The sequence below is a fragment of the Oncorhynchus gorbuscha genome, unplaced genomic scaffold (genome assembly GCF_021184085.1).
Source record: "Oncorhynchus gorbuscha isolate QuinsamMale2020 ecotype Even-year unplaced genomic scaffold, OgorEven_v1.0 Un_scaffold_1285, whole genome shotgun sequence".
Classification (NCBI taxonomy): Eukaryota; Metazoa; Chordata; class Actinopteri; order Salmoniformes; family Salmonidae; genus Oncorhynchus; species Oncorhynchus gorbuscha.
This window is the reverse complement of record NW_025746106.1, coordinates 8404-26526: the sequence shown is the minus strand read 5'-3', so window position 1 is coordinate 26526 and position 18123 is coordinate 8404. Positions and strand designations below refer to the sequence as shown.

Genomic DNA, 18123 nt, shown 5'->3' with positions numbered 1-18123 from the left:
TCTGATAAACACCTCTCTAGCTCTGTCACCTTTCACAGCAGATGGGATGTCTCCTGGTCTGATAAACACCTCTCTAGCTCTGTCACCATTCACAGCAGATGGGAGGTCTCCTGGTCTGACAAACACCTCTCTAGCTCTGTCACCTTTCACAGCAGATGGGATGTCTCCTGGTCTGATAAACACCTCTCTAGCTCTGTCACCTTTCACAGCAGATGGGATGTCTCCTGGTCTGATATACACCTCTCTAGCTCTGTCACCTTTCACAGCAGATGGGATGTTTCCTGGTCTGATAAACACCTCTCTAGCTCTGTCACCTTTCACAGCAGATGGGATGTCTCCTGGTCTGATAAACACCTCTCTAGCTCTGTCACCTTTCACAGCAGATGGGATGTCTCCTGGTCTGATAAACACCTCTCTAGCTCTGTCACCTTTCACAGCAGATGGGATGTCTCCTGGTCTGATAAACACCTCTCTAGCTCTGTCACCTTTCACAGCAGATGGGCTGTTTCCTGGTCTGATAAACACCTCTCTAGCTCTGTCACCTTTCACAGCAGATGGGATGTCTCCTGGTCTGATAAACACCTCTCTAGCTCGGTCACCTTTCACAGCAGATGGGATGTCTCCTGGTCTGATAAACACATCTCTAGCTCTGTCACCTTTCACAGCAGATGATATGTCTCCTGGTCTGATAAACACCTCTCTAGCTCTGTCACCTTTCACAGCAGACGGGATGTCTCCTGGTCTGATAAACACCTCTCTAGCTCTGTCACCTTTCACAGCAGATGGGACTGGTCTGATAAACACCTCTCTAGCTCTTTACCTTTCACAGCAGATGAGATGTCTCCTGGTCTGATAAACACCTCTCTAGCTCTGTCACCTTTCACAGCAGATGCAGAAGTGTTACTTAAGCGGATGTGGTGGATTGAGACGCATCCAATGCAAAAAAAACAGATCTGTAGTTGAAACTGACAGATTATTAAATGTGTTCTATTATGCTAATTAGATTTCAGCAGGGGAGAGGACAGCGACCTTATGGGGTTTAAATCATTCAAGCTAGAGACACCAAACCAACTTTCTCATGTTCAGGCTATCCTAACTTCAAATTCTTTAAAACGTTTATCAACTATAAAAATATAAACGTGCATTAATTAGCATAGAATAACCTACTGACAGTAACTCTAACCATTAAAGCTAGAGACATCAAACCACATCCTTGAAAAAAAAAAATCTCTCTCTCATCAAATTTGTATTAGTTTTAACACCCTCACTTTGCAATGTGTTAGCTCTCCTGGATAATTTTGCCATTAAATACCACAATAGAGATTTGTTTGTTTGTGTTCATTGCATTGTGTGTGGCTGTATATGCTTTTAATTGTCAAAATACTTATTTGAGAGGGGGATAATTTCATAGACAGATTATGTGGTAGTGGTCCTTCTGTAGCTCAGTTGGTAGAGCATGGCGCTTGCAGTGGGTTCGATTGGACCACCCATACGTAGAATGTATTGATAAAAGCGTCTGCTAAATGGCATATATTATTATTATTATTATGTTATTATTCAGAAATGTCAAAGTCATTGTGCCCACATCAACAATGTGTTTGTGTCAATGCATTGGTGTTTGGCTGTATGTGTTTTAGATGGTCTAATTAGTTTAATTCCAAAGCCATAGTGTCTGCCTCGACAATAACAGACCATATTTCCAAAGCCATAGTGTCTGCCTCAACAACAACAGACCATATTTCCAAAGCCATAGTGTCTGCCTCAACAACAACAGACCATATTTCCAAAGCCATAGTGTCTGCCTCAACAACAACAGACCATATTTCAACAAAGACCATATTTCCAAAGCCACAGTGTCTGCCTCAACAACAACAGACCATATTTCCAAAGCCATAGTGTCTGCCTCAACAACAACAGACCATATTTCCAAAGCCATAGTGTCTGCCTCAACAACAACAGACCATATTTCCAAAGCCATAGTGTCTGCCTCAACAACAACAGACCATATTTCCAAAGCCATAGTGTCTGCCTCAACAACAACAGACCATATTTCCAAAGCCTTAGTGTCTGCCTCAACAACAACAGACCATATTTCCAAAGCCATAGTGTCTGCCTCAACAACAGACAGACCATATTTCAACAACAGCCAAAGCCATAGTGTCTGCCTCAACAACAACAGACCATATTTCCAAAGCCATAGTGTCTGCCTCAACAACAACAGACCATATTTCCAAAGCCACAGTGTCTGCCTCAAGTGTCTGCCTCAACAACAGACCATATTTCCAAAGCCACAGTGTCTGCCTCAACAACAACAGACCATATTTCAACAAAGACCATATTTCCAAAGCCACACAGTGTCTGCCTCAACAACAACAGACCATATTTCAGTGTCTGCCTCAACAACAACAGACCATATTTCAACAACAACAGACCAAAGCCACAGTGTCTGCCTCAACAACAACAGAACACTGAGGACAAAGAACATTATTAATAGGTTCTAAAGGGGTGGAGGGACCAGAGCAATGTCCCATGGTATCACATTCCACAGCTCCTCTGTCATTCAGATGCGCATTAAATGCTTATCAAATACTTAACATGTTGCATTCCCTCTGCCACACATTGTAACTAAGCAACACAAGGGTGGGATGGGCGGTACATAACACCTGCCTGTTATTATTATTTCATTAGGATATGTTCTCCATGGGTGTTTGTGTACAATTGTCCTAATTGAAGGTGTCTGGGAACAATGCATTGTCATTACTGAGGGTATTTGGGGACAATGTATTTGTACAGCTGTGTTTGTCAGCAGGGTATTTATAAGGCTAGACCTAATACATGAAAGAACCACCTATTTTTGTTCATCACATCACACAATGGAGATGAAACACCATGCGGATTACTCTACGGCTGCGTTTAGACAGGCAGCCCAATTCTGATATTCTTTTCACTAATTGGTCTTTTGACCAATCAGATCAGCTCTGACAAAGATCTGGTGTAAATAGATCTGATGTGATTGGTCAAAGACCAACTAGTGGGAAAAATATCAGAATTGGGCTGCCTGTGCGACGCCTGTCGAATCAATTTGGACACTTTCTGTTGCAGCAAATTGCAAGCTGTGACATCTCTAGCGACCTTGCTGATACACAAAGGCAAAGCAATTCAAACAGAACCTGCAATCCTTTCATACATCACATCATTTTTCATAAATGATTTGTTTATCCAAATGTTTGGTAATTGTAACAGCATTGATATAGACAAAATTCTGTCTGTAAAATGTAGCTAGCCAAAATGTTGCCTATTTACCAACCATGTTTAACAACAGCTAGCTAGCTAACCAAGGTAGCGACGAGCTAAGCTAGCTAGTGCAGTTCTTGTTGTACAATTTCAGTTGAAACTGGACAGGGAAAAGTCTGAGTTCACTTATAAAATGACATCTATTAGGCCTCCTGAGTGGCGCAGCGGTCTAAGGCACTGCATCATGGTGCTTGAGGCGTCATTACAGACCCAGGTTCGATCCAAGGCTGTATCACAGCCGGCCATGACTGGGAGACCAATGAGGTGGCGCACAATTGGACGAGCATCGTCCTGGTTAGGTGAGGGTTTAGCCGGCCGGGATGTCTTTGTCCCATTGCGCTCTAGCGACTCTGCGGCGGACTGGGCGCATGCAAGCTGACTTCGTTTGCCAGGTGTACAGTGTTAGCTCCGACACATTGGTGCGGCTGGCTTCCGGGCTAAGCAAGCATTGTGTAAAGAAGCAGTGCAGCTTAGCAGGGTTGTGTTTCGGAGGACGCATGGCTCTCGACCTTCCCCGCTCCAGAGTCTGTACTACCAATAGGATATCACGAAAAAGAGGTCAAAGTTTAAAAATGAATACAAAATAAACATGACAAACGCAACGATAAGACGAGTCATGTAAACTTGTTTGTGCTTACTGGCTGGACATTGTATCCAGTCAGTTTCTATTTCGTGATGATTCAATGCAACTATCTTGCAGGCAGTTTGAGGGTGACAGGTGGACATAAATTGCATCCGGGTTGCTTCGTATGACATCAGCTTTAGTGTGAAGAACTCAATATCTGAGTGAGTTTGGGCATGTGGTTGACTGTACGTGTGAAGAACAATATCTTAGTGTGATGTTGTCAACAAAGAAGATTAAAATGTGTTGGACAATTGGTAGCAGAGCGACATGAGATACCAGACAGAAGCTTTAAAGCTTTGTTTGGGCCACCTGGGTCTGTTTTTCCTCTTTCCTGTCTTCCAAAATAGAGAAGCCATTTTTGGTGTAGACTACTCTTCACTACCCACTGAGCACACCACATCACTTCAACCTGGATAATTGGGTCAAATTTGGTGTAAGAGGTTGGATAAATGAGATTCACTCACTCAAAAAATACAGCTAAAATGTTGTTGAATTTCCAATGTCCAATCACTATTCTATCAACCATCTAAAAGCACAACCAAATTACAATGGAAAAGTTGTCACCCAAATGTCTATCCCTGCACTTCAACCACTTAAAAGGACAGAAAAGCTCAAATGGAAATACAATGTCAGATATGTTATTTATTTATACAACAAATTGCTTTATCAAAACTAAATGCATGCTATTCAATCGATCACTGCCCGCACCTGCTCGCCCGTCCAGCATCACTACTCTGGACGGCTCTGACTTAGAATACGTGGACAACTACAAATACCTGGGTGTCTGGTTAGACTGTAAACTCTCCTTCCAGACTCACATTAAGCATCTCCAATCCAAAATTAAATCTAGAATCGGCTTCCTATATCGCAACAAAGCATCCTTCACTCATGCTGCCAAACATACCCTCGTTAAACTGACCATCCTACCGATCCTCGACTTCGGTGATGTCATCTATAAAATAGCATCCAACACTCTACAGAACAAACTCGATGCAGTCTATCACAGTGCCTTCCGTTTTGTCACCAAAGCCCCATACACTACCTACCATTGCGACCTGTATGCTCTCGTTGGCTGGCCCTCGCTTCATACTCGTCGCCAAACCCACTGGCTACAGGTTATCTCTGCTAGGTAAAGCCCCGCCTTATCTCAGCTAACTGGTCACCATAGCAGCACCCACTCGTAGCACGCGCTCCAGCAGGTATATCTCACTGGTCACCCCAAAAACCAATTCCTCCTTTGGTCGTCTTTCCTTCCAGTTCTCTGCTGCCACTGACTGGAATGAACTGCAAAAAAGTCTGAAGCTGGAGACTCACATCTCCCTCACTAGCTTTAAGCACCAGCTGTCAGAGCAGCTTACAGATCACTGTACCTGTACATAGCCCATCTGTAAACAGCCCATCTACCTACCTCATCCCCATACTGGTATTTATTTATTTATTTTGCTCCTTTGCACCCCAGTATCTTTACCTGCACATTCATCTTCTGCCGATCTACCTTTCCAGTGTTTAATTGCCATATTGTAATTACTTTGCCACCATGGCCTATTTATTTCTTTAACTTACCTCATTTGCACTCACTGTATATAGACTTTTTGTTATTGACTGTATGTTTTGTTTATTCCATGTGTAACTCTGTGTTGTTGTATGTGTGGAACTGCTATGCTTTATCTTGGCCAGGTCGCAGTGACAAATGAAAACTTGTTCTCAACTAACTAACCTGGTTAAATAAAGGTGAAATATAAAAATAAATAAAAATCTCTGTGCTTCATCTATTATTAGAACCAAATGACCTGGATTACAGTTGAGATTACATTAAAAAGTATTACATTAAAAAGTGATCAATACTGTTGGGAGATTCTGGTCAGATTATTACAGGAATTGTGAAGATTTCCACCTGACCTGCAATGACCTATTCATGCTATCTTGAACAAACACACTGTATATGATTACATAGGTGTCACACTGACCATGATTTGCGTTGTTTGTTTCTATGTTTTGTTTGGTCAGGGTGTGATATGAGTGGGCATTCTGTTGTATGTCTAGTTTGTCTATTTGGGACGGCAGGGTAGCCTAGTGGTTAGAGCATTGGACTAGTAACCGAAAGGTTGCAAGTTCAAATCCCTGAGCTGACAAGGTACAAAATCTGTTGTTCTGCCCCTGAACAGGCAGTTAACCCACTGTTCCTAGCCGTCATTGAAAATAAGAATTTGTTCTTAACTGACTTGCCTAGTAAAATAAAAATATTTCTATGTGTTTTGGCCTGATATGGTTCTCAATCAGTGGCAGGTGTTTGTTGTCTCTGATTGGGAACCATATTTAGGCAGCCTGTTTGTGTTGTGGTTGGTGAGTTATTGTCTATGTGATGTTGCATGTTAGCACTCATTTTCTATAGCGGTCGCGGTTGTCTGGTTAGTTAGTTAGTTTGTTTAGTGTACTTAGTTTTTCCGTCTTATCATTAAATCATGCATTCACACCACGCTGCGCTTTGGTCTCTTCAATACAACGATCGTGACAATAGGAAGACATTTCTATAGTTGCAGTAACCTCACAATGTGGCCATGGATGTGTTACTAATTTTAAGGTTGATTGTTACATTAGGTTGTAACGCAAGGCCATTTTACAGAAGTAATATTGAATTGTGTTTGGTTGACAAGGCATCAAAATATTAACATTTAAAGAAGCCGTATCTGCTGCAGGGATAGTTCCATCTGAGCCACTGGCTTAATAACATTCTTTAACTGAGTTGAAGACGTGAATCCAACATATCATTTCTGAACTTGTTGACAAGTTAATAGGATAGTTATTGTATTTCAAAAGTGATATTGATTCGTGTTTGGTTGTCAACAAAGCCAAATATCAACATTGGAAGGAGATGCGTCTTCTGCTTGGATAGTTCCATCTGTGCCAGTGACTTAGTCTGGCTTGAACTCCAGTTTGTCTACAAATGAATCATTGATATGTTGGATTCGAGTCTCCATCTTGACTGAAAACCTAAGTTAAAGAACAGGACTAAACCAAACCAAACTTGAAAACATTTGAATATCAATTATCAATTTGAATATCAATTATCAATTTGAATATCGATTATCAATTTGAATATCGATTATCAATTTGAATATCGATTATCAATTTGAATATCAATTATCAATTTGAATATCAATTATCAATTTGTATATCAATTTGTTTACAAACTAGAATTAAAGCCAGACTAAGTCAGTTAGTTAGATGGAACTAAACAAGCGGACAATGAAACCCCTTCAAATGTTGATATTTGGTTGCGTTAACAACCAAACAACTCAATATCACTAAATATAATTCCATTTTAAACCAACCAGAGTGTGTGATCCTAGTCCTATGTATTGTCGATGTTTAGTTGAATTCTGGGTTCAATTGAATAAAATAGCTGTTGATGACTCTGCAAATGCTATTTTGGTCTCAATAGAATCATTGAAGATATGAGTGATAAAGTATGGTCACATTTAATTTACACTGTTAAACCTACTCTATGGAATTAGTTCGATAGCAACAGTAAATCTATTTAGTTTTTAAGTAGAGATCTCAACAATCATTCCCAGGATAGCACATTGGTAATAGTCAGTGACAATTCTCCTAGCTAAACTGGGCTTGGTTAACACCCTGGATTAGAACCCAAAGGGGAGCTTGTAGATGGATCAATTCTCCAGTAGGAGGTGCTGCACAGCCTATTGTTTTTTTTCTTCTGATAGCGGAAATAAAATTGAAGAGCTGACGTTGTTTTAGAAAAGGTACACATTCAATATATTTACATGTTTGAATATGTTGACATTTGGTTACCATGATAACATACATAATCCTGTGGTTGAAATTTCAACCTCTATACAAATTGGCGTCGATTACTTTTTTTCACATCCAATATATTTTTCACGTAGATTCCATATCACAATAAGTTGACAAATTACGTTGAAAAACATTGATTCAGCCAGTTTGTGCCCAGTGGGTACTCATCACTGGAAACAACTTTGAATTGGAAAGGAAAACAACAGGTATTCAATGACGTAACACATCACAAACTTTTACAGATGCAGAATCTGTCGGGCTGTATCACCGCCTGGTACGGCAACTGCACCGCCCTCAACCGCAAGGCTCTCCAGAGGGTAGTGCGATCTGCAAAACGCATCACCGGGGGCAAACTACCTGCCCTCCGGGACACCTACACCACCCGATGTCACAGGCAGGCCGAAAAGATCATCAAGAACAACAACCACCCGAGCCACTGCCTGTTCACCCCGCCATCATCCAGAAGGTGAGGTCAGTACAGGTGCATCAAATCTGGGGCCGAGAGACTGAAAAACAGCTTCTATTTCAAGGCCACTGTTAAACAGGCATCACTAACATAGAGAGGCTGCTGCCAACATACAGACCCAAATCACTGGCCACTTTAATAAATGGATTTAACAAAAGATATCACTATTCACTTTAAATAATGCCACTTTAATAATGTTTACATATCCTACATTACTCATCTCATATATACTGTATTTCATACCATCTATTTCAACTTGCCTATGCCGCACGGCCATCACTCATCCATTTATATATATGTACATATTCGTATTCCATCCCTTTAGATTTGTGTGTATTAGGTAGTTGTGAATTTGTTAGATTACTTGTTAGATATTACTGCATGGTCGGAACTAGAAGCACAAGCATTTCGCTACACTCTAATTAACATCTGCTAACCATGCGTCTGTGACAAACAAAATTGGATTTGATTTGAGTGGGTAGAATGTGGTCACCGGTTGAACAAAAACGTGAAATATGCAGTGAGGAAGAAATAGTGTATTTTAAATGAGATGTTCTGTGTATGTTTAGCTAGTAAGTTGATGATTTAGTGAATCCCTGGGCACATTGACAGGACTTTTTTGTTTGTTGCAAAAGCAGAATTTAAATATCGTCTATATGATAATGTTATGCATTTAAATGCATTAAACATCGAAGTGCTGGTAAACAGAGGGCAGAGAATATTCCATATGCAAATCCAATACCTACCCTGATGCACTATTCATAAATTAATTGGGTGTTTTGTTCTGTAAACTAATCTATTCCTAGAAAATTGACTAACAATATGTGAGTATATTTAATTAATAATTAAAATACTGTCGCAGTAAGGACCATTTTGTGCCACTGAAAATAATTTCATGAAGAATAAACTGTAAGCAGATAATTCATTAATTGTCAAATCTCAACATCAAGCCATTCAAATATGACATTAATAGTCTTCTTGACTGATAGTCCCAGACACTCAACACACACAGAGCCTTCAGAAAGTATTCAAACCCCTTGACTTATTCCACATTTTGTTGTGTAACAGCCGGAGTTAAAAAAGGACTAAATATATTTTCCTTATCCCGTCTACACACAGTACCCCATAATTACAAAGTGAAAAAACATGTTTTTAGACATTTTTGCAAATTTATTGAAAATAAAATACAGAAATAACTAATTGACATAAGTATTCACACCTCTTTGCTATGACACTCCAGCGTCCTTTGAACATCCTTGAGATGTCACTACAACTTGATTGGAATCCACCTGTGGCCACCAATAGTTTGGACTTGATTTAGTGCATGTCAGAGCAGAATCTATACCCTGAAGTCCAAGGAACTGTCCGTACATCTCAGAGAGAGAACTGTGATGAGACATACAGTGAACTCCAAAGGTATTGGGACAGTGACAAACATGTTGTTGTTTAGGCTCTGTAGTCCAGCACTTTGGATTTGAAATGATATAATGTCTATGAGGTCAACCCATTCTAACCTCTCAACATTTCAATTATAACCTGGGAGGTTGGCATTTTTGGGAGGGTATGATATTTGTGCTAACCTTCCAGGTTTTACTTGAATTGTTGAGAGGTTAGAATGTCTTGGGGTTTGACCTCATAGTCATCGTATAATTTTAAATCCAAAGTGCTGGAGTAGAGGGTCAAAACAACATGTCACTGTTCCAATACTTTTGGAGCTCACGGTATATCTGGGGAGAAAAACAACGTGTCACTGTTCCAATACTTTTGGAGCTCACAGTATATCTGGGGAAGGGTATCAAATATTTTCTAGATTGTTGAAGTTTCCAAGAGCACAATGTTCTCCATCATTGTGTAATTGAAAAAAAATGGAACTACCCAGACTCTGCATAGAGCTGGCCGTCCAACCAAACTGAGCAACCGGGCAAGAAGAACCTTGGTCAGGGAGGTGACCAAAAAACCCAATAACCACTGACAGAACTACAGAGTTCATTGGCTGAGATGGGAGAGACTGCCAGAAGGACAATAGTCTCTACAGCACTTGATCAATCTGGGCTTTGTGGTAGAGTGGACAGACGGAAGCCACTCCTGAGAAAAAGGCACATGACAGCACGTCTGGAGTTTTCTAAAAGGTACTTGAAAGATTCAGATAAGGCACAAGATTCTGTGGTCTGATGGGACAAAAATGTAACTATTTGGCCTGAATACAAAGGGATATATCTGGATAAAACCAGGCCCAGCTCATCACCCTTCTAACACCATCCCTTCCGTGAATCATGGCGGTGGTAGCATCATGCTATGGGGATGCTTTTCAGCAGCAGGGACTGGGAGACTGGTCATGATAGAGGGAACAATGATTGAGCCAAATACAGGAACATCCTTGGTAAGATGCTACTTCAGAGTGCAAACGACCTTAGACTGGTGCAAATATTTACATTCCAACAGGACAATGACCCCAAGCATACAGCCAAAGCAACACTGGAATAGTTTCAGAACAAGAATAGGAAAGTCCTTTAGTGGCTCAGCCAAAGCCCACACTTGAATCCCATTGAAAATCTGTGGAAAAACTTGAAGACGGCTGTTCACCGCCGCTCCCCAAGTAACTTAAGAGTTTGAGAAAATCCCCAAATCCAGTTGTGCAAAGCTGATCCAGACATAGCCTAGACGACTCAAAGCTGATCCAGACATAGCCTAGACGACTCAAAGCTGATCCAGACATAGCCTAGACGACTTAAAGCTGATCCAGACATAGCCTAGACGACTCAAAGCTGATCCAGACATACCCAAGATGACTCAAAGCTGAACCAGACACATACCCAAGATGACTCAAAGCTGATCCAGACATACCCAAGACGACTCAAAGCTGATCCAGACATACCCAAGATGACTCAAAGCTGAACCAGACACATACCCAAGATGACTCAAAGCTGAACCAGACACACCCAAGACGACTCAAAGCTGATCCAGACACACCCAAGATGACTCAAAGCTGAACCAGACACACCCAAGATGACTCAAAGCTGATCCAGACATACCCAAGACGACTCAAAGCTGATCCAGACACATACCCAAGATGACTCAAAGCTGTAATCGCTGCCAAAAGTGCTTCTACAAAGTATTGACTAAGGGATGTGAATACTTAAGCAAACTAGATATTTATTTAATAACAAAAATTTATAAAAACATGTTTTCGCATTGTCAATATGGGACATTGTGTGTAGATGGGTGAGGATTTACATATGTGGAATACTTTGTGAAGGCACTGTATCGCAGAGAAGATGGCAAATCAAACACATCCAAACAAGTGACACATCCAACCAAGTGACACATCCAACCAAGTGATACATCCAACCAAGTGACACATCCAACCAAGTGACACATACAACCAAGTGACACATACAACCAAGTGACACATACAACCAAGTGACACATCCAACCAAGTGACACATCCAACCACTAACCATGTGACACATCCAGCCAAGTGACACATCCAACCAAGTGACACATCCAACCAAGTGACACATTAAACCATGTGACACATCCAAACAAGTGACACATCCAACCACCAACCATGTGACACATTAAACCATGTGACACATCCAAACAAGTGACACATCCAACCAAGTGACACATTAAATCAAGTGACACATCCAACCAAGTGACACATCAAACCAAGTGACACATCCAACCAAGTGACACATCCATCCAACCAAGTGACACATCCAACCACCAACCATGTGACACATTAAACCATGTGACATACCATGTGACAAGACCATGTGACAAGACCATGGAGAATAAGAGTACCTCCTCCCAGCTGCCCACTGCACTGAAGCTAGGAAACACTGTCACCACCGATAAATCCGCAATAATTGAGAAATTCAACAAGCATTTTTCTACGGCTGGCCATGCTTTCCACCTGGCTACCCCTAACCCCGGCCAACAGCCCTGCACCCCTCACTGCAACTTGCCCAAGCCTCCCCCATTTCTCCTTCACCCAAATCCAGATAGCTGATGTTCTGAAAGAGCTGAAAAATCTGGACCCCTACAAATCAGCAAGGCTAGACAATCTGGACCCTCTCTTCCTAAAATTATCCTCCGAAATTGTTGCAACCCCTTTTACTAGCCTGTTCAACCTCTCTTTTGTATTGTCTGAGATCCCCAAAGACTGGAAAGCTCCCACGGTCATCCCCCTCTTTAAAGGGGGAGACACTCTAGACCCAAACTGTTACAGACCTATATCTATCCTACTCTGCCTTTCTAAGGTCTTCGAAAGCCAAGTCAACAAACAGATCACCGACCATTTCGAATACCACCGTACCTTCTCCGCTATGCAATCTGGTTTCCAAGCTGGTCATGGGTGCACCTCAGCCACGTTCAAGGTTTGAAACGATATCATAACCACCATCGATAAGAGACGACAATACTGTACAGCTGTATTCATTGACCTGGCCAAGAATTTCGACTCTTGTCAATCACCACATTCTTATTGGCAGACTCTTTGTTTCTCAAATGACTGCCTCGCCTGGTTCACCAACTATTTCTCAGACAGTTCAGTGTGTCAAATCGGAGGGTCTGTTGTCCGGACCTCTGGCAGTCTCTATGAGGGTGCCACAGGGTTCAAACCTTGGGCCAACTATTTTCTCTGTATACATCAATGATGTCACTCTTGCTGCTGGTGATTCTCTGATCCACCTCCACGCAGACGACACCATTCTGCATACTTCTGGCCCTTCTTTGGACACTGTGTTAACTACCCTCCAGACGAGAATCAATGCCATACAACTCTCCTTCCGTGGCCTCCAACTACTCTTAAATGCAAGCAAAACTAAATGCATGCACTTCTTCAACCGATCGCTGCCCACACCTACCCACCCGTCCAGCATCACTATTCTGGACAGTTCTGTTGACAACTACAAATACCTAGGTGTTTAGTTAGACTGTAAACTCTCCTTCCAGGCTCACAATAAACATCTCCAATTCAAAATTAAATCTAGAATCAGCTTCCTATTTCACTCATGCTAACAAACATACCTTAGTAAAACTGACTATCCTACTGATCCTTGACTTCGGCGATGTCATTTACAAAATAGCCTCCAACACTCAACTCAGCAAATTGGATGCAGTCTATCACAGTGCCATCCGTTTTGTCACCAAAGCCCTATATACTACCCACCACTGCGACCTGTATGCTCTCATTGGCTGGCCCTCACTTTATATCAGTCGCCAAACCCACTGGCTCCAGGTCATCTATAAGTCATTGCTAGGTAAAGCCCCGCCTTATCTCAGCTCACTGGTCACCATAGCAGCACCCACCTGCAGCACACACTCCAACAGGTATATTTCACTGGTCATCGCCAAATCCAATTCCTCCTTCGGCCACCTTTCCTTACAGTTCTCTGCTGCCAATGACTGGAACGAACTGCAAAAATCACTGAAGCTGGAGACTCATATCTCCATCACTAGCTTTAAGCACCAGCTGTCAGAGCAGCTCACAGATCACTGTACCTGTACATAGCCCATCTGTAAATAGCCCATCCAACTACCTTATCACCATATTTTTATTTATTTTTCCTTTGCACCACAGTACAGCTACTTGCACACTCATCTTCTGCACATCTATCACCCCAATGTTTAATTTGCCATACTGTAATAATTTCGCCACGATGGTCTATTTATTTCCTTACCTCCCTTCTCCTACCTCATTTGCACATGCTGTATATAGACTTATTTTTCTATTGTATTATTGACTGTGTTTGTTTTACTCCATGTGTAACTCTGTGTTGGTGTTTGCGTCGCACTGCTTTGCTTTATCTTGGCCAGGTCACAGTTGTAAATGAGAACTTGTTCTCAACTCGCCTACCTGCTTAAATAAAGGTGAAATAAAGAAACTAAAAAAATATCCAACCATGTGACAGAAATGTATGAGGTGTGGTGTCAGTGTGAGTGTGTGCGTGTATGTGTGTGTGTCCATGTGCACATGCGATGCACTTACTTGTGCCCGAGCTCGTGGGTGACGGTGAAGGCCAGCGGCAGGCCCGTGTCCTCACTGATGCTGCAGCTGCGGTGGGGCTGACACATTCCTGCCACATGAGACAGGCCCAGGGTCTCACAGGGCTTATTGATGGCCGTACAGATGTCCTTTCTGAGGAGAGGAGGGAGAGGAAAAGGGAGGAAGGAGGGAGAGAAGGCAAGAGGATGAGGGAAGGAGAGGGAAAAGGAGGAAAGAGGGAGAGAAGGAAAGGACAGAGGGAGAGAAGGACTGAAACATTGTAATAAGGAGCACAACAATGACCTTTAACATCATCACTTCCTATTCTTGACATGTTTAATGTTCTGAATCTATTAAGACCATGATCGGTGGGATGAGTCTCTGTGGAAAAGCTACTTAAATTAAAACAATTGGAGAAAAGTACAACTCGGGAGCTCCAACTACCTTCTGAAAAAGGTCCAGGGAATGTCACCAAATCTCTGCAAATATCCTTGTTGTTGTGGCGCTGCTCAAATTAAAGTTCTGGTGGAGCCTCTAATTGCACTCGTTTGTCAAACAAAAGAATCATAGTTTAATGAGTGGCTTTGAGTGGAAAGCGGTCTCATCAAAGAGATGGCGCGAGGGAGGAAAAAAAGGTCTTTTCAATTAAGAAGGGAAAATAGAATTAGTTTCTGGTGGTAAACTACAGAGAATAACAGTCAGGCCATCAATGGGAGGGGAAGGTAGGCAAAGGCTGTTTTGTCCCAGTATGGTGTTCTACATGTAATGTCTCACATTCATTCCATTCATCGTGTTAAAAGGACTGTCCTCCATGACTGAATGGTGAGGAGAAATACATTTTGGGCCTTTCGAGATAAATAAAATAGGACAAATGCTTACGAGGAGGACCACTTCCTTCAGCTTCGAGGACGGCACCAAAAGGTATTACTATTCAGAAAGCACAAGTAAGGAGAGGAAAGTATACTGAACAAAAAATATAAACGCAACATGTAAAGTGTTGGCCCCGTGTCTCATGAGCTGAAATAAAATATCTCAGAAATGTTCCATGCACACAAAAAGCTTATTTATCTAAAATGATTGGGCACAATTTTTTTAACATCCTTGTCAATGAGAATTTCTCCTTTGCCAAGATAATCTATCCACCTGACAGGTGTGGCGTATCAAGAAGATGGTTAAACAGCATGACCATTACACAGGTGCACCTTGTGCTGGGGACAATAAAAAGCCACTAAAATATGCAGTTTTGTCACACAACAAAATGCCACAGATGTCAATTGACTGATTTTCATATTGCAAATTACCTTTATATTTTTGCTCAGTATACATCCTCTCCCCAATAGACCGCAAATGGAATTCAGCCTCGGTGGGAGTGGATTACCTGGTGAGAAGGACGGCCACGTCGTGATGGACCGCGTGTTCTTCTCCCTTCACGTTAAGCCGTTTCTGCCACTTACAGAAGCTGCTCAGGCTGTTGTCAGCGTGGTGGGTGATCTTCAGGTCTTCCTGCCAACCACAGGGATGTCATCGTTACGTTAGACAAGGAAACATCAGATACCTTCATGAACAGGGGGGAGGTTTTCCAAAGCTGTGTTGCTGATGGCATCTGATGTCATAATGACATCATTTCCTGGTTGTAAACTGCTTCTCTGGTTGTGAGACCTTTATCTGGTCCCTGTAGAGCAGTAGTCAAGTAAACACAGGTTACACACCTTTTGTGGGAAAAAGCATTGAAAGAATAGGAAGCATTACAACCAGAGAGTTTTTCCACCAATTTTGTTTTTCCCCTACATCACTGCTTTAGAGCTATTTAAAAGATGTTGCTGTTTCTACTAGACAGCCATTCTAGAAAGAAATACAATTGTCCATATTATCATAGCTTTGAGCTATTAGCTCTTGATGAAGAGTTAGATTCACCTTCAGGAGTCAAAACTGCATTCAAGGTTCAAATGTGCACTTTCAAGCATGATTATGACAACCCATTAAGAACCATATTATGGCCAACCACAGACTTTACTCTGCAGGGATATAAACATCGACAGTCTAGTAGTTGACCCATAGGAGAAATGAGCCTAAACTATATGTTTGTGTGTCAACGTATAGACACTACAGTGTCAGTGGAATATTTGAAAAAAGGAAAAACCTGTTTTCTTTTAAGTCAGTGCAAACGAATGTGTTTCGGTGACAGGCTTAGTCAGGTTTAGACAAATGCTTTGCCTAAATGCCTCCGTTTGCTCTGACCTCTGACCTGCTAAATAAATACATAAAAATTAAAAGAAAACAGGTTCTTCCTTTTTTCAAATGTATGCCTTTTGAAATCGGCACCCAAATACTTTTTTCTACTACAAACTTTTGAGTTGATCAGGCCAATTCCCTTTTCAAAATATAGACATGAAACAGAGACCTATAGAGCAGTTCCAGACGATTTGAATAGGGAATGGTTAGGAAACTTACCCTACATGCCCTTTCTCAGACTACATCATTCCCATTAGCCAGTAACCACGACTTCAGAGAGATTTGTTTCAGCACATTACACTTCCTAACACATTGTGGGAAGGGTGTAGGGGCCTATACTTCCTACACTGGGAGCCAGTGGTGTTCTGATGTAAAATGCTGTTTGAAGGATGTATCTGAAGAACTGGCTGTGATGATGACAAGGCTGAAGGATGTAACTGAGGCCTTGGCTATGATGATGACGACAAGGCTGGAGGGGGAAGAGGATAGAGACAGTAGTCAGATGGGGCTAGCGCTATCCATCTCTCACTCTCTCGCTTTCCTTCTCTCGCTAATGAGCTTCTCTGTTCTCACCCCTCCACCAACAAAGTAAATCTCTAGAATGTTGCAGTGCAATAGACAATCCTTTCCCCCAAGACTAGGATATTATGGCACCACATTACAAAGATGGACAGTGAAATAGACACTGCTTCACAGTTGAATAAACAGAAAGGCAGGTAGCTATGTACTGGCTCTCGCTCTCTCTTGTTCTCTATTTCTCCATTTCTCTCTCCCCCATCTCAATCTCTCTCATACGGAGTCGGTCATCGCCTGCAGTCAGAACTTCCTCAGATCATTACACAAACTAATGATATTATTTTATCGTTTACGGAAAATGACATTGGAACTAGTTTAGACCAATTACCAAGAGCATAACTGCTTAGTTTCAAGCGACAATGCATGATCATACACTAGTTTTAACAAGAGTGGAATCTCGACGCCACGAAAAGAAACGTAACTTTGCGACATCTTTACAATGTGCGTCACATATTCCATTTCCTCGTATGACACTGGGACTCAAGCCACTTGAATCTGTTATTGACTGGTGTTAGGATTTGTGATCAATTCATAATTAGCTATTTTTGTGTTACCTTTTTTGTTGTTGTGTTTTATATGGCTAAAATCGAATTAAAATATCTGGCTGTGGTCAGTCTGACAGTTTTGTTTTAGGATAAGATTAATGGTCATTGTCATTGAGATCTGGCAGTCATTTTATGCCACAAATGAACCCTTTGTAAGTCTTTCAACACTGATTCAGTAAATCTGTCTTTAAAACGGAGCTCCAATGACAGTGGTTTACTAATGGTGTTTTGTAACGTGCAGGCCGGAGCTGTGGTTCTCTTACCTCTTCCTTCTCCAGCAGGATCAGACGAACCACTACGATGTTGATAGGGTTTCCAATGCTGGCATCATGAAACAACCCCGACACCTGAAACAGAATGGACATGATTTAGACTCAGTGGGTTGGGCCAAAAACCTGTCCTTCTCAACAAATAGGCAATCCAGTACCATTATGTTGTATTGTCTTTCCACGTGTGGTATACAGTTCATATGAGGTATATCACAATAATTATAAATAAAGGACTGTCTTGTCTACTGAGGAATGTTTCCTACGACACTGGAAAGGCAAGGCAGACAGTGATGATTAGGCAGACAGTGATG

The 18123-nt window shown here is 41.7% G+C and overlaps 1 protein-coding gene across 1 annotated transcript in view; it reads right to left on the bottom strand.

The window, feature by feature from the left end:
- Positions 1–17890, bottom strand: part of LOC124022070 (A disintegrin and metalloproteinase with thrombospondin motifs 7-like) — a gene marked incomplete at its 5' end in the record, with an annotated part of 127409 nt that extends 109519 nt beyond the window's left edge. The window contains 3 exon segments of the mRNA XM_046337130.1: positions 14194–14343; positions 15569–15693; positions 17807–17890. Coding sequence (XP_046193086.1) covers positions 14194–14343; positions 15569–15693; positions 17807–17890 — 359 coding nt within the window.
- Positions 17891–18123: the final 233 nt, after the last annotated feature.